The sequence below is a fragment of the Dreissena polymorpha genome, chromosome 15 (assembly GCF_020536995.1).
Source record: "Dreissena polymorpha isolate Duluth1 chromosome 15, UMN_Dpol_1.0, whole genome shotgun sequence".
Lineage (NCBI taxonomy): Eukaryota > Metazoa > Mollusca > Bivalvia > Myida > Dreissenidae > Dreissena > Dreissena polymorpha.
The window spans coordinates 12,101,565-12,128,210 of NC_068369.1; the positions used below are offsets into that span (position 1 = coordinate 12,101,565).

Below are 26,646 nucleotides of genomic sequence, written 5' to 3' on the forward strand. Positions count from 1 at the left end.
GTGTGTGTGTGTGTGTCGGTGTGTGTGTGTGTGTGGGTGTGTGTGTGTGTGTGTGTGTGTGTGTGTGTGTGTGTGTGTGTGTGTGTGTGTGTGTGTGTGTGGGTGTGTGTGTGGTGTGTGTGTGTGTGTGTGTGTGTGTGTGTGTGTGTGTGTGTGTGTGTGTGTGTGTGTGTGTGTGTGTGTGTGTGGTGTGTGTGTGTGTGTGTGTGTGTGTGTGTGTGTGTGTGTGTGTGTGTGTGTGTGTGTGTGTGTGTGTGTGTGTGTGTGTGTGTGTGTGTGTGTGTGTGTGTGTGTGTGTGTGTGTGTGTGTGTGTGTGTGTGTGTGTGTGTGGTGTGTGTGTGTGTGTGTGTGTGTGTGTGTGTGTGTGTGTGTGTGTGTGTGTGTGTGTGTGTGTGTGTGTGTGTGTGTGTCTTGATTTTTCGGAAACATTCTTTAACGCCGTTGTGGTCAATGACAATTCTTGTTTTAATTGTGTTCTTCGATACACTAACAAACACTCTTTATAAGACTATGTAAGGACGGAGTTTTATTTTAGCGGTACCCGCTAAATATGTTTCGTGTTTAGCATAAAAGCACTTAATTATGTATCCGAATATTCTTTCACATGGAAAATTGTTCTAACGCTAATTTTGACATGGCGGATATTAGTTCATACGTTGTTTTAACTACCCGGACATTCATTCCCACGCTATTTAGACATCCCGGACAATCGTTCCAACATTATTTTGACAGACCGGATATATATACTCCTATGTAGTTTTAACGCCCAGAATTCTGCATTTTGGCAAATTACAGATCTCAGTGTAAGTCGATATATTCGATTATTTTTTAACGTTATCATTCTCATGATCACGATAAAATCTTACAACAATATAAAATATACACAATATAAAATATACACAAAATATGAGAACATTATTTTTAACTATTTCAATAACGACATATAAAAATACCGGATAAAATGCACAGAGTGCCATATTATTTTAATAAAATGTGATAATAATGACCGGGATAGCAATTATTCAGGAACGAATATCCGGGCTGTCCAAATAACGAAGGAACGAATGTCCAGGCTGTCAAAATTATGTAGGAACCATTATGTGCAGTGTGCATTGTCAAAATAACGAAGGCACGAATGTTCAGGTTGTCGAAAACATAGGGACGAATGTCCGCCTGTGTGAAAAATAGGCTAGGACGAATGTCCAGCATTCACTGTATTATTATGATTAAAACTGGCTAATATCTATACAGTATTTAGTTTGAGTATTTGGCATTACATTAGTCTTAGAAATGACTACGTAATACTTCTACCACGATAAGACATTGGGGTACCATACATGGTGTTCAATGACCAGGCATCTACCACGAATGGTTTATGACACCATGCTGTTATTTAGTATTTGTCGGCACAGTATCTGATCATAACGAGATACTGTAACTCCAATATAACGCGGTCAATGGGGTCCAAGCCGCGAAACAGCGTTATAACGGATCCGCGTTATTAGTTTTGAGCTCATTTAATGCAGGGCGCTATAAAAAAAACAGGTATAGAATAGCCTATAATATAGGTCATGTATATTGCCATGCTGTGTTGACGCAAATACATGCATATAAACCGAATCGTATTGATAACAGTATACATACCGCTTTTCTTATTTGCACATTTATCCGATAATCCAATAACATTGCAACATCACTTAAAAAAATAATAATCTTGAACATTAATGACTATATATGTTTAAGAAATCCGTAAACACAATCGTACGCATATATGCAATTTTCAGAAGTGTTAAGAGTACAGTGCATTATGGGGCAGAGCTTAACTTATGGAAATTATCGCACTGAACCGCTCTGATGAGGAATACATGTAATAAACACTGACACGCGAGTTTTTCACACCTTTATTGACATTACACAACAGATTAACACCAATTAGCTGTCGGTGTTGTTTAACCTCGAGGCGATTATAATCGGTTCAACGGACGGTTGAATAAAGCAATCAACATGTGATTTCCGCCATCTTTGAATTGTCTGAAAATACATGATGTTGCATAGTACGGAATTGAATCAGAAATCAAATGGAAGGTTGGAGAAAAAATGGGATCCAAGCACCCCCCGCGTTATATTGGATTCAGCGTTATAACGGAGCGCGTTATATTGGAGTTACAGTAATTGGTTTATACTGAATACCACTACCAAATGACTGGAATAGATTTTTGTGAGAATTACGATATCACATTGTGATCATCAGGCTACAGTATAGCCCTCATAAAATCGAAACCAGTTATATACATATTAGCTGAAATAAATTCAAATGAGAATTAAGAATCTTAGTACAACATCAACAACACACAATGCTCAAACGACGGAAGGGTACGTTTTCCTCAACACGCAGGTCACTCAGCCTTTTTACGACGGGAGGGTACGTTCCCCTTAACACATGCCACTCGGCCTTTTTCGACCACTATGGATAAGCTCTAATCCTTCTTTTACAACCAAATAGCGCTCTAGGTAACAAAACCCAGGGTTCCGCGAGACCCTCGTTTTCCTTCTCTTAAGCTGTAATCAGCAACGACGACGAAGGTAGGGAAAAAGCACACAGACAACATACTTCCACGCAGGATCGGAAGACGCAGTAAGTGCGCAAATTTACCCACAGTGCAACCCCTATAGGTGTAAATATTGTTGTAATTAAATGTGAGTAGAAAACATGTTTTTCCCGTATGTACAAGACTTAAACATGTTGAGTAGAGCGTGTCGGCTGGGCTAGAGGGCGCGCCTGGAGAGATATCTCTCGTCCGTGCACTCTGGCTCCGTTGACATGACATACCCAACATGACAAATAAAAATAAAAAAATAAATAAGAGAATGGTGACGGTATTTGTTGTTGTTGTTTCCCCTACTGTAGCGTAGGTGATGTTTTCTTGTAGTGAAGTGTAAGTTTTTTCCTTGCATGCCTGTGCTTTGTTACGTTTGACGCTGAATTGATACCTTTGTATTGCTAACCTGCACGTAGTACCCTTGTCACTATGAGGGTCAGATCGAATTAGAGGGATGATCAGCATTAACATCCCAGATCTATTCCCTCCTGACCAAAAGGTACTAATACATATAATTATCATCTGTAACCATAAGCAATATGAACATGAACTCTCTCTCTCTCTCTCTCTCTCTCTCTCTTCTGAGAGAGAGAGAGAGAGAGAGAGAGAGAGAGAGAGAGAGAAGAGAGAGAGCAGAGAGAGATAGAGAGAGAGAGAAGAGAGAGAGAAGAGAGAGTGGAGAGAGAGAGAGAGAGAGCGAGAGAGAGATCTCCTCTCTCTCTCTCTCTCTCTCTCTCTCTCTCTCTCTCTCTCTCTCTCTCTATCTCTCTCTCTCTCTCTCTCTCTCTCTCTCTCTCTCTAAAACAAACCAATATAAAGGCGCGTGAAAATTGTCTCCCAAAGAAAGAAAGTGTAGAACCAGAAGTTGACCTCCCTGTTCCTCAACAACCAGGCATCTCGGTCCAACCACACAAACGCAGCCCCTTACTACTATATTAAACTAAATTACCTTTAAAAACTAGTCTTACCCTGGCAACACCATTAAAACACCTGACAATATCCAATAGCACAACAGAGAGAGCCCATGTGAATTTACACCAAGACACAGGGCAGTAGAGTAATATCAGTACTAATCTATGTTAATGTACTTACCTGTCCTCCGCGAGGGACGTTAAACGGGGGTGCAGTGTATCGGTGCTGTACACCGGGCACTTAAAAGAACCAGGGGCGCCTCTGGAATCGGGGCGCCCTCTGTATCCCGCTCGAACCCCCACTAACACCTCTTGGGGCGGAGAGAACAAAAGCCACACACAAACTATAAGGAATAAACACTAATGCCAATAAGGATAATGCAAATCTAGAGATAATAGGAATACTGCAAAAACCATTTCGATAAAAGGCAAACCACTACATAATCCATAAAAAAGCAAGCATCTAGACACATTAAGGTCTCATTGGCCATCGTGCTCTGATGTATAATATGACCTAATTTTCTCCCCTGAAGGGTCACAGGGGCAGGTCGATACATCTGTAGTCGCGAAGACGCTGGACGACCTGTAAATAAATCTCAAACACACACACACACACACACACACACTCAACGGATGAATTTCTTTCTAAATTCTAAGGCCGTCATGACATGACCTTGGTTGTATGAAATAAAGTTTTTTTCTGCCAGAGAGATGTTACGCTAGTGTTATGACAGAAAATGTTTGAAAACGTGCATTTTAGGTATTTGTCTAGGAAAATTAACACATTGACACATTTAAAAAAAGTATTCAATTAAATTTAATGCAATATTTTTCATTTGATTATTTGCATCAATCTTAAAATCGTGTAAGCCTTTGCTTTCCAGTGTTTAATTGCCTTCTTTGTTCTGCATAATCCGATTATCTCGTTTTGATCAGATATTGTCCAGACTTAACTAACAACATGGTGTCATAAACCACACTGGGTGGCAGATGACAGTCTGGTCATTAAACACAATTGATGATGCCACCATGTCTCCTCTTTCTGGTAGTATTTAGCAGTCATTTGGTTGGATAATTTATCTCCGACATACTTAGAAGTTGCGTACATTAGATATGTTACATATTGTACAAATTAAAAGTTATGTTCAATATAGAATATCAGAAATTGTACACCGTAAAGATACTAGCCCGTTTAATTTATGAAAAAATATAGTATTTAATAATTATAAAATTTACGTACAAATATTTAACGTATTTAGCGGGTATCGGTTATAGAGAATACTATGCTAGTTTGATTGTGTACTTAAATTTATCCCACGAATGAAGAAAGGTTTACATGGCGAGGCTTGCCGAGCCTTGTAAGCTTTTCTGAGACGAGTGGGATAAATTTAAGTACACAATCACACTAACATAGTAGTCTATTTATCCTACAATATATTTTTTTACATAATTTGTCTACTAGTCTTAAGTGCATTTGACCTTTAAACAGGGGTGAAAGGCCAAACAAGTAGTCCCTATGTACATGTTCTAAAACTATCTGTGGAATAAACCTTATCTAAAAATATCTGTATAGAAAACCTTATGTTTTCTTTATAGGTGCTATTTTGTTCTGTAAAATCGTTTAGCTGTAGGATAAAATTAAAACTACGTCATTCCGTATGAAGATTTAATGTTACGGCATGCACGAACGACATCATAAAAACAAAAATTTACATTTGACACCAACAGAGGTAAAAAATGTTAAAAAAAATATATGTATATAATATATATGTGTTAAAATGTTAGATAATTGTCACTCATACTCACTAGTAACGAGCTTTCAATATACATGAGTACACCGTTCAATTTGCACAATGTGAAGTTGTGTTTTTCAGTTGAATGTTAATATTCCTCAATAGCGTCATTCTTTGTACGATACCCATCAAATTAAAATTACATGTAAATACCGTCATGCACTTCGCTTTTAATAGGGCTTTGTAACTACGTTTATTTTCAATGCACCCCTTACACTTTCTATCACTGATTTGTTTATCACACTAGCGTACTCATGCCATTGATAATTATATTTTATAATTAGATGTATTACTATTGTAATTTATTGAAGCTTTTCTGCACAAAAAAAACAATACGGCTTATGCATAGAGCTCTTTATTCTGTTAAATTGTCGGCCTTTCAGTCTTCAGATAATCTTTACTTTGATGCTAATGCCGCGTTTTTTTTAAGATGCAAATACATGTATTAGTAAATTCGTTTTGCACTAAATAATATATTTTTGAAATATTATTTAGGTGTTTTTTTCAGAGTTTTTTTCGATTAATTGACTAAACAAGTGTCGTTATCCATATGTTTTGCGTAACTGCAAAGACCTATAAAATACATTCATTTTTTAGTATTTTTAGCTGTATAGCTGTAACATGATTCCAACTTGAAAATCTATTTAACTAGATATATTCACATTCTCTTCATATTCCGTATAATCACCTAAAAGATCGTCAAGATCAATATCACTCTCTCATGATAAAAAGTTCGGTTTTTTACGTGACATAATTCCAGCTCACAAAATTTAATTTAAATCTAAACAACATTTTTTTTTCTATTTCAATTAGAACAAGAAAAATAATGTATCAAAAATATCATACTTAATATAATATGATTTTAGAATATAGAGTTTTACCAATAACGACCAATTACAAACAATTAGCGGTAATTAATTTCGCGAGAATCTTTAGTTTAGTTTAAACCTATTTATTTAAGCTCGATTGCATCGAAAGCCTAAGGCTTATATAAACTCGAGTCTGTTTCCTGGACCTAGAACCAGTACTTGGTGTCTTTGGGGGAGATCTAAAGAACGCTCCCACGGTGGGGATCAAACCCGTGACCCCCGGTCGCCAGGCGGACACCATATCCATTACACCACGGCGAGAATCTTTAATAAGTATTACTTAAAATATAATCTGCTTGATGTTGCGGCTATTAAAATCAACACAACAATACATGCGTGAATTGTTTGTAACAAGTTAAAAGTAAAAATTCTATTCAAAGACATAATATGAGCGACTGAACCGGCAAATTTTCGCCGATGATTTCCACTTGATTACACACACAAAAAAAATACACGAAAGCATTTTAAACATTTTATTTGTAACAATCAATCTCACCTTCAAACAATCATTTTAACAACAAAAATGTGATAATCGCCTGAAAATAAATCATTAAGTAATTTATTTATCCGACATCGGCAAAGCGGGTATTCTCTACGTTTTTGGCTTTTGGAATCGCAGACTCGCACAAGTTAGCAGAAGTGTAATGGCGGACAGTCACGTGGCGATCAATTTATCGATTCTGGAACGGTCTATAAACAAGATAGATCTTTTTTCAAACAGCGCGATAAAAAAGCTCTAACAAAGCGTGTCAAATGTGTGAAAAAATGGAGAAAAACAAGTACTTTATTAAATTAATCAAGACAATTTATTTAATGTATTGACACTTATAATGTGAATTACATATTTATAACTTATTCTGACAATGTCATATTGTGTTTTCTAAGTCGTTACATCGCCGAATGTTCAAAAGAGTGAATGGTTGATATCAGATGCGGCGTTGCGCGGGAGTATTGGAAATTTATACACGTTCAGCCTCGTTCTGGAGTCCTGCGAGTCACGTGACTTTGCGCTCTTTTCAATTTTGGCCTATTGTGAAAAAGGTCTATTATGCAAGCATGCTGGGACATACTTCCGGTCATAAAATAGTCACCTAAATAGTGAAGCCTCAGGCAAGGAACCTCCTCAATGTCGAGATATGTACCAAGTTTTATTTCTTTACCTTGTTAACACGTTGTTTGTCCGATTTAATTTAATTCTAGTAGGAATCAAACTTGGTCTCAAAGATGATATAACAGCAAAATAGTAGACTTCTTTTGCAAATTAACGAAAACTACCTTAAACATTTATATTTAAATTTACTTTACAAAATCAATTTATGTTAAAATTTCAGAATGTTTCATTTCCTATTTGCTTATGAATTTCAAGAAATGTGTTTCGATTTGTGTGTGTGGAAACTTTTAATACAAACTTTTTGGAAAGTGAAACGGTTTTATATTATGTTTTGAAAAGAGCGAGATCAACATATTTCTAAAAAAATACAGATTCATTTATGAATGAATATGCGTCGGATAGAATAAGTAATAAATTATATTTGTAAACGCAAATCTGCGTGGCCGTTTTATGAATGCAGTTATTGAATACATTCAATGTTTTTTTGTTTTTTTAATGCGGGTGTTATCTCATATTGTCATTATTTTGGTGATTGAATGAATAAATTATTCAGTTTGGACTGTAACTATCCGGTATTTCATCATCATCTCTGCTGTGTTGACATATCCGATTTCTATTAGATTCTTATCAGTCACCGTTAGACGGCGTTGCGGTTTATGAATCGACACTTGCTTAAATCGAGCCCAATCCAAGGTCGCTCGATTATTGTGTCGCACTATAAACCAAACAACTTAGCTTGCACATAAAACCACCGCTTACAGCAGGCATAGCAAAACTAAGGTTTAAGTGTTCTATTTCCGAATAATAAGAGCTAAAAGCTACATTTCAAAAAGCCGAATTCGACTGATTTGCATAACAGTTATTGTGAACGTTCTTATGATTACAATTGCTCCTCATGATATCTGAACGACGCTGATGTGATTTCTACCTCTTACATTGTAAAATTATTAGAAAAATTGAATATTTGTTTGCCTGTAATCTGTGTTGTTGTTTTTTTCGTAAGTGAATTTAATCAATTACCATGGATATTTTGGAAGACAACCGAGCGTATGAAACCGCAGTGGAGAAGAAATGCATGTAAGTTGTTGCTGTTTAAACTATTTTATGAATGTCTACATTGATTATTCGGTCATTTTTGTGCACAAAGCTTAACATATTACTTCTTTTGCTATTTAATCGGCTACTAGTTTTGAGCCTCTTGCCGTGCGTTGAGGTATGTCAGTAAATTGTTCTGATGACGTTTATTTATGCACTGACAGTGACGTGATTGCGCTACGTTTAAATCAATGGACAAATATATGAAATTGTGTCGCGTTTTGAGGAAACTGGGCATAATGCCTGTGCGTAAAGTGTCGTCCCAGATTAGCCTGTGCAGTCCGCACAGGCTAATCAGGGACGACACTTTCCGCCGAAACAAGATTTTCGGTAAGGAGAGACGTCCTTGAAACTAAAATTACCATAACAGCGGAAAATGTCGTCCCTGATTAGCCTGTGCGGACTGCACAGGCCCCTGATTAGCCTGTGCGGATTGCACAGGATAATCTGGGACGACACTTTACGCACATGCATTATGCCCAGTTTTCTCAGAACGCGGCTCAATTTATGCCTCTTCTCAAGGGCTAATGTTCCACAACAGAAAAGTTTTGGCCAATGGACAGCCTCTCGTTGCAACCACATCGCATACTCATTTGCTTATTTAAATACGTCTTATCTTTAGTTTTTCGAGCCGATATGGAGTGCATTGTAGATGCTAGTTAAATGTTGTTGTTGTAGGGCTATTTCCCCTATCCTGTGGATTCAAAGAAAGACCGATTCCCAATACCAAGTTTTGATTTTATTTAAACCAATTTATCGCTAAAGTATGTTAAATAAATGTGCATGGATAATAACATTTTACTTTAAATTTTCAATGTTACATTATTTAATTAAAATCGGTATATCTTCTACGTTTTTTCCGTCTTTGAATTTCTTAAAAAGCGAAATACACATGTATGTGTTAAATGTCAATTGTGATTTATTCACAGCATTATTGAATACAAAATTTGTGAACACGTACATTTTTGTCATTTTCAATAATTAAATTTTGCCCCCCATATGGCATTTTGCATGACGCAACATTGCAAAATGTCCAGCGTTTGTTTTTTCCATACTGCGGGACAATGCCATGCATTGTGGCTAGTGATACTGTCGTTGTTGCAATGCTTGCAGTGAATTCAATCTATTTTAAATTGAGTAATTCTCATTCCTTCGAAAGATAAAATTCGTCAATGACATACTTTTTTGTTTACATCAGATAATACCTTTTGTGATGTGGCAATACAGAGCCGATTTCTGTACGCGTCTTTAATATTGGCCAGTGTTTTGTGTTATGGTAATAAAAGTATACGTCCACCAAAACAGAACTGCATGATCTTGGATGTTTACAATACGCTCTGACGTGTATCACTGACCCAATGACCAGTTTTGCTATTTATGAACACACAGACGCAGTACATTGCGTTTTAAGAGCAGGCCTAATTACGTTCACAGTGATTCCAAAGCAGAACAAAACGAAAGGTTATGTTTCGACAAAGCCTTATTGGTTTCATCGATAAGGGACACGCTATATGGTTAGGTCTTTGCACGAAAACGCATGAGTGATGCTGTCGTAGTTGTCGAATTGTGAATGTGTCATGTGTTATTATATGTTCTCTTACGTGACTTATTGTATTTGAGCTTCATTCTGAGAAAGCAGGGCGGGCAAAGGAAAATCTGTGACGTCACTTTGCGCACATCCACTAAGCCCGGTTTCCCACCGAGCGCGGCTCACTTGCAATACAATTTTGGTTATTTTGATTCTTCTCAAGGCTTCAATACGAAAACTCTCCGAAAACACACGCGATGAAATTGGTAATGTTAAAAGAAAGATCATGTGCCCTCTTGGCAATCTTTATTTGGAAAGAATAAATTTGTTGTTGTTTTTGTGTTTACTTAATGTACACACACTTTCATTATTACAGCAGGATATACATTTGCTGTTAGTCGGAATGAGTCAGCGGCTTTAAGCGTCATCAGCGGAATTTTTGATATGACATTCTATTTGATATGTCTGTCAAACAGTCATAGTAACGTAGATAATTGACATGTACTTTGTATCAGCTAACTAGTCTCATAAATATCAGTGTCGTCATTATATGCGGCGACGTGCAACGCATAAAACAAAACGATAGTCTGTCGTTGACAACTACATAATGTTGCTATATATATATTGACTTCGTAAAACGTACGCTTCATCTGTAATGTCTGTATGACAGTTGCAATATAAAACGGAATAGGCAATTGTTCGAATTACACACAATATATTTAAAAATAAAAGGTACGAATCATTGCTTTTTCGGGCTTGTTTGGTGAATCGCCGTCTGAAGTGTAAGAAGTAAGTACAATGCTATGAATTTACTTCAAACATGACTTATAATATTAGTAAACAAATACAAAGCCCGACAAGCCACTTACTTAAAATCGTGCGGTATGTAGAGTCATAAAGCGACGTAGGCTGCTGAGTAATAGTGAAAATAAAGAGTAAACACTAGAATTACGCGTAAATGTACTGTACAACTTAAACGCACTTTTACAAGCGTTTGGAAAACCAATGACAATGAATTTATGTGGGTGTTATGTACCCGATGGCACGAAATCAATAAAAGTCTCTATAACGCTCAAAATCTACGAAAATTTCGTTAAGTATTTCGTAAAATAAAGTTAACACTTCAACAATCAGTGTTCCTTATAGCAATAGCCAAAATTTCAACGCTAGATGTGGTATGATTACATAGATTTTTGAAGATACAAAATGCTCGTTTTTATTTATTTGTAGCCACAATTAATTCCCGCGAATATATCTATTCATACGACATACAAACACCATATTAGTGTTCATGTCTCGTATGAATAGATATGGAAAACAATTATAAAAACGAGCATTTTGTATCTACAAACATCTATTTTACCAGACCACATCTGACGTTGAAATTTCGGCAATTGCCATACGGAACACTGATTTTTAATTGGTTAAGTTTATTTAACGAACAATTGTACGTAATTTTCGTTGATTTTGAATAGTAATGTTACTTTAAGACTTTGTTTACGTTTGAAACTATATATGCAGCGTTTGATTGCGTGGCTCTACTGACTGTACTCGCATAAACACCTACCACTATAACCAATCCAATTGAGTTGTCTAATTTTTTCCCGTTTTTGACGCTCGTTCGTTCGCTTAGCGTGGTTGTTGCTTCATGCATTTTCTTTTTTGCTCAGTGGATTTAAATTCCTACCCTCGGCGCTTGTGTGTTCTACTGATCGTTACCATACCAGACAGATAAGGCGCCCCCAAGTTCTCAAGTCCCCATCATTTAAAATAAAGTACCTCATTCAAAAATGAAATACTATAGCGGGAAACTGTAGCTAAAATGCAAATTAGCCCCAACTTCATTGAGTCTATCACGTTAATAAGGAATGAACACTGAGACACATCCCTTGTCCAAACATGATACAGCCTCAGGCGCATAAGCACTCAGCTCTTATTAACGCAAAATGAAAAAATGCGCCTATTTACGTCACTTCCTCTCTGCCCAAAGCTCCTCGTGCCGGGTACCGCTACACAACCAGAATCTTCTGTCGATCCCCAACGACCACCTGTACCACATTGCCCTCAGCAGCGGCGACAACGACCTCCGACAGATGTTCGGCGACGTCAAGGTTTGCGTATTTCAAAAAAGAAAATGACTTATTGTTTCGCACAAAACACGTTTTATTAATGAACTTTTTAAGTCAGAAATTCTGAACGTTTCGACGTAAACTCTCCATCGGTTATTCCAATCATCATTGGTAGCACTTTACAATTATCAACAATAACATACATAAAGCAATTACAGATGGATTCACAGGTACTATGTTTTCGTAATAATATGAGCGACTACACATTTTACTATTATGATAACAAACCGAACTTATATCGACTTAGATAAATGCATTTATTTCCGTTTTCCCAGCCGCCAGTGGATTTGGAAATATAAGATTAAAAGATATAATCCATTCTTTTCCCTGTACAGTTTGTATGTTTCGGCGGTACCCCCTCAAGGATGGAGAAGTTCGCTAGGTTCATGTCCCGAGAGCTCGGCCTTGGCACTGCTCCCGCCCATAACTTCGCCGGAAACACTGACCGGTACGCCCTCTATAAGGCAGGACCCGTCCTGTCCGTAAGCGTAAGTACACGTGTTCGATCTACGTCATCAGTTTTAGATTGTATGTACCTACGAGGTCGCCAGACCAATTATGAATGATTGTGAAATTTCTTAAAATGCATTTATATTTTTGATTTTTTTAAAGCAAAGATTGTTTACTAAATAATTAGGTCCATACAGGGTGATAATTTTTAACACATATTGCTCTTTCATGACATTACATCGAGTAATGTAAACAGAAACATATTAATTAAGAAGTTTCATTATAATACTGGTTTTAATATTTAACAATGTACAGTCAAGTTTTAAAATTGATCTTCATTTATACCTTTTCGAGTACGTTTTTATATTGCGTGCATTAATATTTTTGGAGTACTAAATTGTACGCGTATAACTGATATAATTATGTAGACAGTTAAAGTTTTAAATACCTATGTGTACATGCACATCTACGATTGCGGCGTAGAGCCGTTAAATGTCGCATCGCCGTTATATGTCGTAGGCTACGAATTTTGTCGCAACGTTGACGATAAATGTCGCAAGAAACGATAAATGTCGCAAATCCAACTGACGATATATGTCGCAACTTTAACGATAAATGTCGCAAAAACGTCAACTGCCGATATATGTAGCAACATTAACGATAAATGTCGCACACCTTTGTAAGTCATGTAAAAATGAAAAGTTGAAGTAAAATGACTAACATTTTAAGGTTAGATCTTGATTACCCGGCGAGGTTCCACCAGAATGGTCAGTTTTTAATTAGTATTTTCCGATCCGGTCAATTGTGGCCAGTTTTTTTTTTAAATGTCAGTTGCGGTCAGTATTGTAAGAAATGGTCAGTTGTGGTCAATATTGACCAAATTAATTCTTATAATTCTTGGCTCAAGTAGCCAGTTATTGATTTCAATGTGCTAAATGGACTGCTGTTATCAAGATTTGCCAAGGTTGTAAGATGTGATAAAACTGTAATATTATTACAGCAACACAAATTAACATAAAAAAATGAATATTGTATGTTAGATACATGACTGCAGTGCATGTTCATGAATTTACTGTTTTGCAGACGAACTGGCATTTGCCGTAGTTTGTACTGGCACAGTGATGAACTGACTGAAGACTGATATGCTCTTTTTATTTTTTTGATATCGTTGTTTTCAATTAATGCTTAAAGCCACACACCTTGAAATAAAATACATGTTAATCAATACATATAGATGCAATTTGAAAGTTTGCAAAATTTTCATTAAATCTTTAGCCTCGTTAGCAAGTATTTTTTTTTAATTTTAAAACCGAAAGTAGGATTTCTAAATGTAAACGTCCATTTCGACAAACGCGATTATGTTTTAGTTTTAAAGCGCAAAAAAGAGTCTGCCTTTTTACAACCAGATATATTCTAATTGGCATAGATAAAATTTAATATATAGCCTAGTTAGCAAGTAATGTATTATTTTTCAAACGGTACCGCTTTTAAAACTGAAAGTAGGATTTCTAGACGTATACGTCCATTTCGACAAACGCGATTATTTTTTTTAGTCCGGAACTCTCGGTTGCTTCTTTTGGCCACTTAAAAATCGTCACTGTACGTTCAAAAACACAATGATAACGCTAAATTGGATTAATGATCATGTACACGTGACGAATTCAGATTAGCTTTATAGCTGTTCAAGTACGTCTTCATCCATAGACCGAGGAATCTCTTAATTGGGACTTAAGATTCTACAATTTGGTCGCTGTACGTTACCATTTAAATAATTGCGTTTAATGGTCTGTCATGTACACCAACTTTGCAGGGCTTTGTGTTAGTCTTCAGTCCAGGAAATCTCAGACACATGGGCGTTATAAATATTATACACAAGATAAGGTGTAGCCGGATGACTTTTCACGTACAGTAACTTTTTCCCAATAACCAAACGCCACTAATAAAATTACGTGTAAATGAGACAAACATCTTTCATGGTGATAAAGTCACGTGGCTGTCATGGGTTATACTAACACGTGTAAGTTGATGGATGGAAAACTCTTGTATGAAAATTCTGGCAACTGAAACATTGGTACTAAACGTTAAAATAAAAAAAGTCTAACGTGCATTAATGGTCACGTGCATATGACGAATTCAGACGGTACGTCAATACCAGCGTTGTGGTTGTTTGTGTTCTCTACAAGAACGTGATAGTCAATTGCATGAGAAAACTCTTGATTCGGACTTTTGGCTACTGAACTATGGGCGCAGGACATTAAACACAATAATAAAAGCGACAAAGTGAATTTTTGACCGTATGCATTTGATGTGTGACCTGTATCAAAATATTTAAAAGTGGTATTTTAGCAAAATATGGTGAATCGGTCGAATCAGTTAAACATTTTTTCCCGATTTAAAGCGGGACTGCACGATTTTTATATGTGTTAAATTGTAATATAGTGATACAAACATGTTACAATAACACAACATAGGCAAGAAAAAGTGTACATTGAAGACAAATTTCATAGCAACAAAGACAAATTAGCGCCCCGAGCCGATTATGACGAAGATATTTCGTACATACAAGTATTTTCCTACAATAACCGAAGCATTCGTCTTTTTATTAGGATCGGAGTTAGTGTTCGTGTGTCGTATGAATAGATATCGTTGAAGGAAATTAGAATGATCCGTTAAACTAAACTAGATTCACATCGTACATGAATGACATACATGCTGGCGAATTCGACCGTACAGACAGTTTCGATTTCAGTATTAAATATCTGGCTTATTTCGCATTTTTCGACACATGTTCTTCTTAACTTTTATTTTAATTTATATTGAAATATATGTATAATAAGTTTTTTTACACATTTTATATAAACTCATAAATATTTGACAAAATCGAACAGTCCCGCTTCAAAGAGACATGCTTCAATAACGGTATATTACCTCAATCGGATACATTGGTAACTTCACTTACATACAAGCGTCACGCTTCCACACCAAGCTAATTTGCGTTACTATGTGTGTGGCGCTCAGAAAGCGAAAGGTACATGAACATCCACCTATCAAACAAAATATAAGACAACGTCGTAGTGCAGCGCCAGTTAAAACACAATACAATCAAATTGAGGTGCAATAAAAGTGGAATGAAAAAAAATATGGTCAAGCCTGTTCAATACTATTACAAGGTTGATGAGACAAAATACTACCATTATTGCGATTCGGAATAAGTGAAGTGAATTGAAATACTTGACGCGACCCGAAATGCATATTACTACAAGGACTAACGTTTAGTGTTTATTTATTGAATTGCGTTGTAAAACTCGTATTGTACGTTCTAAAAAAAATCGGATTTTGTAAATCAAGTAGCTAATATTTCTATAAATAGCGCATGGTAACGATTTTATTATACGTGTATTATTATTACCCATGCGTTTTTTCACGCATAAATAATCGAACACAAAATCATAGACTTTATATCTATATATATAGCACAAGATTGGGAGTAATTGTCTTTCTTTTATTGAGCAAAATATATTGTATACAAGTGTTTATTAAATAAAAAAAATCTGATCCTGGTAAGCTTAATATTGCGGCTTGCATAGAAGATTTAATTTTGTGAAAACTCATAAAAAAATCTATATTTCCTCAAATTATAAAAATAATTTTCCCAAACCACTTTAGATCGTGGTTAAAAAACTAAACACCAATGCATCAGCGAACCTGAATGTTAAAATGACACAACATACAATTTAAGGGTTCACTTAATGTATGCAAGTAAAATATGTAAATTCTCTCGCAACCCTGGGCATAAACTTAACGGAAATTTATCAAAATACTAACTCAAAACTGACCATTGAGATGGAAGTCGACCCAAAGAACCTCGTCGGGTAATCTAAATCTAACCTTAAAGTTTTAGTCGTTTTAACTTCAACTTTTAATTTTTTAACATGACTTACAAATGTGTGCGACATTTATCGTTAATGCTGCGACATATTTCGGCTGTTGAAATTGTTGCGACATTTATTGTCAACGTTGCGACAAATCTCGTAGCTTGTGACATATAACGGCGATGCGACATAAAATGGCGCTACAGGCGGAACGCCGTATAATAAACAAAAACGTATGACCGAAAGATTTGAGCCTCGCTCTGAGAAACCAGAGTTAAATGCATGTGCGTAAAGTGCCGTCCCTAACCAGGGACGACATTTTCCGCTTTTATGATACGTTTTTGTTTAAAGAACGTCTCTTCTTAGCACAAATCCAATTAAGGCGAAAAGTGTCGTTCCTGATTAGCTTGTGCGGACTTGTTACGCCCCCTTTGTACGAAACAACGAGGCTTATTTGTATTACAGCATGGCATAGGTATCCCGTCCCTGTCAATAGTGTTCCAGGAGATTGTGAAACTTGTGTACTACGCCGGATGTGAGGACGTGACATTCTTCCGGATAGGCACTTCCGGCGGGATAGGTAAGGAGGGCGGTTGATTACGATATCATCGGTATAACCATCATCAAAGTACCAATCCTCTTCTCACTCCTCCTTATCATTATTCAATCATCAGCAGCATCAAACAACAACAAAACAACAACAACATCTTTCTCACGTGAATCACCACAATAAATGTGGTAAACATGAGTATGATGCAAGTCGTCGTCGTTGCAGGACAACTGATATGCGGTCAAAAGTGTTTGATAGAAAATGCAAATAAAGAAAAGGCAATTAACCGGCGACAATAACTTAGCTGTTCCTCTAGATTAGTGGTGACAGCATTTGACTGACAACTGGTGACCGTGATTTCGAATATAGGACCGGTCACATCAGTGTTTGCGGAATGGTAATGAAGTCATTGATATTGGTAGTCACCCCCTTCCTCTCATTAAAGCATGGCTGCTGTCAGTTAATTGTATAAGCACGTGTACGTAGAGCTTGTTAACTTCTAAGTTGGGCTACCTTGGCCCAGGAGGACTGTCTGTGTTTACTGACCGTCTTCATTCTTAAAAATAATTCAGTAAAAATGGCATAACATCTCACAAACAGCTTTCCCTCTGCCACTTGTGTGCAACCCGTACTAATTTAGTCTAGAAATGTTAACGCTATTTATGTTATATTAAGTTCTTGGATTCATTTCAAAATTTAACTATTACATTTACGTCGTTTTAAACGCCAGGGGTTATATATTGAACATTCTTTTCAGGCCTTGAACCCGGGACAGTTGTGATAAGTGAAAGCGTCGTGAACGGCCAGTTGGAACCAATTTATAAGCAGGTAAACAACGGTGATATAAAGAGAAATCAATGTGGTTCGTTAAAGAAAATGGCATTACGCAATACAAATTAATTAATCAGTGCAAACATTTGCATTTGATTATGTTATCAGGTTGGCATTTGTATAATGGTCTGTCGATTATCGAATGTTGGGTCACCTCTATCGAAATCTCAAGGACGTTCCATTGAGTACCTGAAGTACTAACAATTCAGGCGAACGTTAACTTGAACATATAAACAAGTGTTTTCAATTCGAAATTATTAGGTCAAGAGCATTGATTTACTTGGCTGTTAACAATTTACTATACATGTATTGCAACGTCCAATTAATATAATGCAAACCGTAGCCCGTATTAACAAACTCAGTCTTGGACTTAAGAATAGAGAGTAGTCTTAGTCACATCATCTTTGAATATATGTGTCTTGTTCTGAGAAAACTGGGCTTAATTCATGTGCGTAAAGTGTCGTCCCAGATTAGCCTGTGCAGTCCGCACAGGCTAATCAGGGACGACACTTTCCGCTTAAATGGTGTTTTTAGTTTCAAGGAAGTCCCTCCTTACCGAAAATCAAGTTAAGGCGGAAAGTGTCGTCCCTGATTAGCCTGTGCGGACTGCACAGGCTAATCTGGGACGACACTTTACGCACATGCATTATGAACAGCTTTCACAGAACAAGACACATATATACAAACTAAAATGGTGCTTATTTCATCTAAATATAGTTCTTAATGAATAATAATACAATCAAAAGTTTTAACCACCATGCTAGAATTGACTTTCAATTAGTTTATAAAGTTAAAAAATATTCTTTACTTTAAGATGATATCTAAACATGGGTTTGTTAATATGACCTTGGGGCGTCAATATTTGATTTATGACTAAACCGTACTTTATTACACATGTATATTATTCGTTTGGTTCACACCAAGATGTGTTATAAACTCCGGAATGTTAACATAGTTATTTCATTCAATATTATGTATAATCCACAATTGTATCACGTCAGCTAGTATCTGACCCAGTCTCAAATCATTATTGAAGATGTTATGTTTGATCAAAATGTACACGAACTACTTCTGTATGCATGTTAGGTTATTGCTGGGCGCGGAACTTTATGCATGAATGTATTAAAGTACCGCTACAGTGAATATATATATATATATATATATATCAGTTTCCGGACTAAAGACGATTGAAATCGATTGATACTTAATCCTGTCTTCCATTATACGAGTCAAGTTCTGGGAAAACTGGACTTATTGCATGTGCGTAAAGTGTCGTCCCAGACAAGAGTTTGCAGTCCACGCAGGCTAAATCTGGGAGGACACTTTCCGCCTTCACTGGCGGGTGTGTATTTCAGAGTTGATTTACAGGTCCCGCTGATTTCTGTTAGAAGACTTTCTTTTTAACGAAAAATTCGATACAAGCGGACATTTTCGTCCCTGACATTTTTCTCAAATCGATGTTTTAAAAATCACCATGCATGTCATCTCATATCCGCAGATCATTCTCGGAAAGCAGGTGGAGCGCCCGGCCGTGGTTGACCAGGATCTGGCCCAGAACCTTCATAACCTCGCCCTTGAGGACGACCGATACAAGACAGTCAAGGGCACCACACTATGCGCGGACGATTTCTATGAAGGTATGTGCTCAAAGGCAAAATTTCAGCCGCGTAATGGGAAAACTAGGCTTAATGCATGTGCGTAATGTGTCAATCCAGATAAGGCTATACAGTCCGCACATGGTAACCAGAGACGACAATTTCCGATTTTATGGAATTGTCTTTAAAGGAGGTCCCTTTTTAAAAAACAAGAATCCAGTTAAGGCGAAAAGTGGTGTCCCTGAATAGCTTGTGCGGAATACACGCGCTTATTTGGGACGACACTTAACGCACATGCATCACGCACAGTTTTCAATGAAAGCAGTTCATTTAAAGAATATCTGACCACCTAATTGGTTATCCCACTCCTTGAGTTAACCAATCATCAACCCTTAAAGCTCTCATCACTATCCGCCATACTTTTTATTAGTTAAATACCACTTTGTTTTTGCATGTGATCTTACGCAGTATATTCATTTTCCGCGGGTGAGAATTGCATTACTGTGTATTAACTATACTACCATTCTTTGCAATCATTTCTCTTCACTGACTTTACAGCAATTCGAATATTTCGCTTCAGCAGTGTATTGATTATCAGCTTTTATCGCATTTTCACCGCGACATTGACGGTATAACACGTTGTGGAATATACTTGCTTGTATTCAACACTGTGGAATATACCTGTCGCGTGCACGGACTACTTTTTAAATGACGTCATGCGATATGCGCTAAAATTAGGTCGAAATTGTTTGGTTCATTGATCGAATTTTAAGGTCACCCATGAAAAGAAAATGTGCATATTTTGCAGAAAAAAATATATATGATATATTCACCAAAAGAAATGTTGAAATAAAATATCAAATTACACGATTTTTGTTTTGTTATTTTTTTATGTATATTTACTTTACCACTGAATGATTTTTCATAAGAAACAAAGTCGACAAAACTTGAGCTTCAAAATTATACGACCTTCAACCTTTAAATCTAGTCATATGACATTATTTAGTGTAATGTGCATTGTTTATAACCAAAGCATATACTTTTGACATTTAACTTAAATATTAAGAATGTACAACAAGCCATACACATATCGCACAGTTCATGAATAATCTGCTATGTTTGCTTTCCTATTTAATTCACGTTAGGCATAGAGCTGTGTAAAGTATAAGATGGTAAAAATAGCACCACACTGGAATTGGGAACGTCCCATTTGTACACGGGTATTTTCTACTCATTCATCTGTTGTGTACTTGAATGTTTTCCATTCTTTGTGTATTTATATATTAGATTATTTTTTCGTACAATAAGGGCATTTACCATAGATAAATAAAACATTGTGCAAGTTTAAACATAATTATGTTTATATGCAGAAATCTGCAAATGCAACCGAGTTTACCAACGGCTATTATTAGATAAACTGCTCCGGTTCATTTGAACAGCAGTAATGTAGAGTACATGACGTAGCGTGTGACGAAGAAGAAAGTTTATCGCGTTCATATACTCATTTGAATAAAGTGATAGAATGGCATAAGGGTCTTTATTTAACTATGCTAAAATAATTATTAAAGACCCTAGATGCAAAATCGTCAATAATTGAGTTAAATGGATTTTTAGATGGATTTTAAAGGATAATTAAAGGTAAGATACTAGTTCTTACATGTTTTGATTTTTGATTGTACTTTTGTCGTTCCCTGATCTCGGGGAAATGATTTTAACATGGGCGCCATTCATGCATCGGATCACACACGGCATACCCATAACATTATATAAAAAACACGTTCTGCGCGTCCTGAAATTCGTCGTCCGAAGTCGGAAAACGTATTGCCCTGTATATTTTGTCAAATAAAGTGTCAGTCGCTGCAATTGTCTGTTTACTCGTCAAAATTGTCAAGGTCTTCGATAGCTAAAGAAACTTCAGCGTACATTTTATTTAGTATTGACAGACCTGTACAAAGTCGCGCCAGTCAAAAATCATAATAAGCGACATTTAAAGTAATGGTAGCCAGAACTAGGTCGTCGATGGTGTACATGTATGTTGACATCGACAGCATTTTGTCAGGAGTAATGGCCGCCAGATTGGATTTTGATCATTTTCTTTCGAAAATAAAATAAATTATAGTAAAGTAAAATCTTCTTTTCGCGGTCGTAATGTGTTAAAATTCGCATACTGCGTAAAATTGAATGTATGCATATGGTGATATTTTTACTTGTTTTACAGTTTGTGTGTGAATTTTTTAAAGACTATTTCGCGTACCAGAACAAATACATGTATATCACTACGCATGGTTACATTTGTTAGATTTTAAGCGCTTTAATGACGGAATTAAAATTATTGTTAAGGTTATTAGATCTATTTATGTTAAACGTCACGTTGAAAAAATCAAATGGGATAAATAGAATACTAGTATTAGCGTTGAATACAGAGAAGTTTATGTTGCTCGGCTCGAACACCGAAAGCGCTCGCCAAGGCTCGCGCTTCCGGCGTTCTAAGCCTCGCAACATAAACTTCTCTGTATTCAACGCTAACCTAGTATTCTCTATATAATAGTCACCACACGTGGAAATGACAAGGTGCCAATACACTTAAGCAAAATAACCCCGGGCAGTGCAGTGTAAGGTGTGAAATTGAAAAAAAAATATGGGAAAAGGGGTTTTATGTATGTGCGTTTAGTGTCGTCCCAGATTAGCCCGTGTAGTCCGCATAAGGCTAATCAGGGACGACACTTTACGCTATAATAGTATTTTTTGTTTAAACTTTAAAGTAAGTCTCTTCATAGCGAAAATCCAGTTTAAGTCTAGTCCCTGATTAGCCTGATTGGATTGCACAGGCTTATCTGGGACGACAGTTTGCGCACATGCAGGAGGCGCCCTTTTTCCAGATATAGGCTCATATAATTTGGCCTTAAATGCACGTGGTTAACAATATTCACAGGCCAAGGTCGCATAGATGGCGCTTTCTGCGAGCACGACGAAGAGGAGAAAATGTTGTGGTTACGGGAAATGCACGAGGCTGGGGTGACCAACTTGGAAATGGAATCACTGGGCTTTATTGCGATGTGTCACAGAGCTAACATCAAAGGTGAATTACGCGATGTTGTCGTTTATAAATGAAGAATATTCAGGGGCACCGTGCAAATTTGTATCATAAGTATTCGGACGACAGTTGTGTTTATCATAATAAAATAATATAACTTTGCTGAGCACAAATGAAGCATTATCACCTACACAGTGTTGTTAAATAGCAAATTAAGGATTACTCAAAATTACATAGATTATGGGTGGATTGTTGTGTCGCATAACGAGTGCATACAGCTTCAACTGTTTTATGAATTGTAGGCAACTAACGAGAGTTTGCTAAAAATTGTCTCATTTAGCATTGTTTAATAATTGTTACAGTTCTATGAAATTGTTCGTTTAACTGAAGTCTTTTCTTAGTTAACATTCAATATAAATGGTATATTAAGCCTCCGATTAGCCTGTGTGGACTACGCAGGCTAATATCGGACGCCGCTTGACGCACATGCATTAAGCTCGGTTTTCTAAGTTATTGGCTTTTATGTTAGAACTGAGCATTCGATTATACCACCGTATACTATGTTTAATTGTTATTCTAGGTGCCGTGCTGTGTGTTACACTCCTTGACCGGTTTGAAGGGGACGGCATTACCACCAACCTTCAGCTACTCCACGAGTGGCAGACCTATCCGCAGATGCTCGCGGCGCGCTTCATAAAATCGACCCTTGGGCTTTAGTTGTCGATGCGAGCCGGATGCATGAGGCGCGTGGGCTTAATGCATTTGCATAAATTGTCGTTCCATAGTAGCCTGTGCAGTTCGCACAGGCTAATCAGGGACGACACTTTTCACTTTTATTGAGTTTTGTTTGAAGGAAGTCTTTTTAAACAAAAATCCAGTTAATGCGGAAAGCGTCGTCCCATTAGCCTTTGTGGACTGTACATGCTTAGCTTGGACGACACTTAAGTAGGCAGCATTATGCGTTTGTGAATCGAACATTGTTTGCACACGAATAATGCATAGGACCGTTCATGAACACCGTAACAAAAATACATATTTTACTGTGTAAATTGCATTTATATAAGTGCGAAAAACTACAGGTATTTTAACGGTTTCGAGAGACGTCATATTAGCCAGATTTGATCATAAGTTGATAACATTTTGTACGAATTCACTCATATGTTAGGTTGTGAGTCGAGTGATATATAGTGATATATAAAGCGTTACACAACAGCATGTTGACAAATGAGTCGTGTTCTGAGAAAACTGGACATAATGCATGTGCGTAAAGTGTCGTTCCAGATTAGCCTGTGCAGTCCGCACAGGCTAATCATGGACGACACTTTCCGCTTAAATAAGATTTAATTAAGAAGAGACTTCATTTAAACGAAAAATGTCATAAAAGCGGAAAGTGTCGTCCCTAATCTGGGACGACACTTGACGCACATGCATTATGCCCAGTTTTCTCAGAACGCGACTCAAATAAAAGCGTTGTATTATATTGCAGTCAACGAATGCAATAGCGCTTACAGGTTTTGACAATCTTTAAGTTTACCTACTGAAGTAAGTTGTATTTGCTCAGCGTTTATATTTGATGGTGTATAATTTTCTTTATTTAAGTTGCAACTGTTGTGTTTGGTATTAATGTTTAACTTTTTAAATAGATAAAACATCGATGAATAATAAAACTAGAACAATAGTTTAGATGAAGTAGTTTCATAAAATAAACGAAAGGAAAGTTGTATTCAATATTATAATTGTATAAAACACAAATATTTTACTGCTGTGCATGTACACAATACATTTGCTTTGTTGAAAAATCCCCAAATGTCTGTTCAGATTCGTTTATACGATTTCACTCAAACAATATTTTATTGATGGTTCCACAAAAAGAGGTTTGATTAATTGGTTGGTTGTAGAATGCGATAATAAAGCATTGACACCCATTTATGCCTAGTGGACTCTCCCATCCTTCTTAATTGGATCAATTTATTTCCAAAATTAGGGATGTCTAGTATATTTATTGATATATTAAGAATATTTCTTACAGAAATTCCTTTAAGCAAACAGCGCAGACCCTGATGAGACGCCGCATCATGCGGCGTCTCATCTGGGTCTACGCTGTTTGCCAAGGCCTTTTTTTCTAGACGCTAGGCATAAATGGGTTAAACTACAAATTGCATGTTGCGTAACAGTCATTATTGTATATAGATGTTTTTTGTACCGTTCATATCAGTTTTGTATAAAGAGATTGTGCCATATTTCACTTCCACGTTTTTCGTACCACATAACAGTCGCGCTTTATTTATGCTGACTTGATACCCATATTATTTCATCCTTAAGATATTTTACTACCTCGTTATGTTATTCATTTATAACAGAATTGTGTAGTATTTTCTCTCGAGTGAGTCACTGTTACTTGATACCCATATTATTTGATCCTTAATTAAGATATTTTACTACCTCGCTATGTTATTCATTTATAACAGAATTGTGTAATATTTTCTCTCGAGTCACTGTTATACATACACGAATTTGACTCATTGTACCGTTTCCAATGTATATTATGTACATTGTCGCCAAATATCGCTTTTCATTTACAATTTAATTTACGAATGTATATTTTATTTAAGTAATTAAGCGGTCTGGTGTCAACATTTTCAATATTTTATACTGTAAATGTGTAATGTGTCACACTGGTAGGTTTCAGTAGCAAACAGACTGCAATTTGTGATGTAAATATAACTAACAGTGTCAACTGTTTAATGATATCACATGTCTACGTCTTATTTCTGATCATATCTCAGTCTATAATTCCTTTAAATTCTATTGTTATCAGGTACACATTCCTTATGTACATAGATATGCAGTGATACTGTGTGCTTGTATCATATATTGTTTTGTTTTGAATATAATAAACTGAAAACATGAAAGCGTATGTGGATTATCATTAGTGTCGCGTTCTGAGAAAACTGGACATAATGCATGTGCTTAAAGTGTCGTCCCAGATTAGCCTGTGCAGTTCGCACAGGCTTATCAGGGACGACACTTTCCGCCTAAACAAGATTTTCGGTAAAAATGGACTTCCTTTAAGCGAAAAATACCACAAAAGCGGAAAATGTCTTCCCTGATTAGTCTGTGCGGCCTACACAGGCTAATCTAGGAGGACACTTTACGCACATGCATTATGCCCAGTTTTCTAAGAACGCGACACATTATGGCATATTTTAGTTTGAGTAAATGACTGTGCGCGGTGTTCTCGTGAAGAATTCTATCATGTAAAGCTGGTAATACAACTCGCATCTTTATCGCTCATGTAGCCACTCTGTGATTCAGCTAACATATAAGAAAGCAAACAGAGATGTTAACGATACAAAGAGTTTAAATCGACACTAAAATCATGCATATTTAGTCGTAACATATTAAATTAGGTGCTTCTTTTACTTCCGCTTTGCAGCGCCATGTCTGTATACGCGATTTTAGAGACCAGCTATTTCTCAACTACGCACATACAATGACAATTATTCAACCTATCAAGCCAATGTGAAATAATCACATAATAACTCAATTATTCTAGATAATTTAGTATTTTCTCCATTCTGTGCTTCTGATATTGATTGCTAAATTACAATAAGTCTAGAGTGCATTTAAAGCAACGTGTGTTAAATTTGCAACAGTCTAGACAAAGACATATATATTTAATAACTTAACTTTTCTATCGCTTAGACTACTCGGCCAACCGTGCTCATACAATGAGTGATTTATTTTAGACTTTATATAAGCACTCCTCGTAGTATCCCAAAATATAAAGACAACAGAACTCTCCAAATTATTACATCGTTTCGCGTTGGAACGCTTTATAATGTTCAGGTTTTTAAATCGTCAAAAGATGCATATAATGGATACTTGAGAGCATGGTTAATGTTCAGTATTACTGTTTCCTCACAAATATCAAAACTATAACAAAATTTGCGAATCTGAAACATTTTTTTTTCATTTTGTCAAATTACCAAAACGTGGAAAGGCCCCTTTAATGTTATATATATTATTAAATTGTATGTACTCTCTTTTAAATGCGATTTCGTCGTGTACTCGAGATCTCCTTAAACGTAAAGGGGAAGCAGTAAGACCTTGGGGTAACGTTGTTTCTGTGGTTTACATGACGTGTGCGACCTATACGATTTTTAATACGACCTTTGGATAATAATGTATGCCGTATTCATTACTTTGCGAGACTTATCAGGTCTTGTTATATGAACTGATATAAATCTTGCTAAACAAGACGTTAAAAGTGGTCC

General features: G+C 36.4%; 1 protein-coding gene across 1 annotated transcript; it reads left to right on the plus strand.

Moving 5' to 3' along the window:
• Positions 1–7,989: 7,989 nt before the first annotated feature.
• Positions 7,990–25,281, plus strand: LOC127860936 (uridine phosphorylase 1-like). The gene is made up of 8 exons (XM_052399252.1): positions 7,990–8,362; positions 11,899–12,019; positions 12,373–12,525; positions 16,825–16,939; positions 17,667–17,737; positions 19,239–19,377; positions 22,268–22,414; positions 22,950–25,281. Exons 1-8 carry the CDS (start codon positions 8,307–8,309, stop codon positions 23,084–23,086), a joined length of 939 nt encoding a protein of 312 aa, XP_052255212.1. The 5' UTR covers positions 7,990–8,306; the 3' UTR covers positions 23,087–25,281.
• The last annotated feature ends 1,365 nt before the right edge of the window (positions 25,282–26,646 follow it).

What these genes read in the sequence shown, in the direction of transcription:
- LOC127860936 (XM_052399252.1), top strand. Translation starts at nt 8,307, where the DNA reads ATGGATATTTTGGAAGACAACCGAGCGTATGAAACCGCAGTGGAGAAG. An exon ending in CGCGGACGATTTCTATGAAG is followed by an intron (nt 19,378 to 22,267) that starts GTATGTGCTCAA and finishes CAATATTCACAG; the next exon opens with GCCAAGGTCGCATAGATGGC. An exon ending in TCACAGAGCTAACATCAAAG is followed by an intron (nt 22,415 to 22,949) that starts GTGAATTACGCG and finishes TTGTTATTCTAG; the next exon opens with GTGCCGTGCTGTGTGTTACA.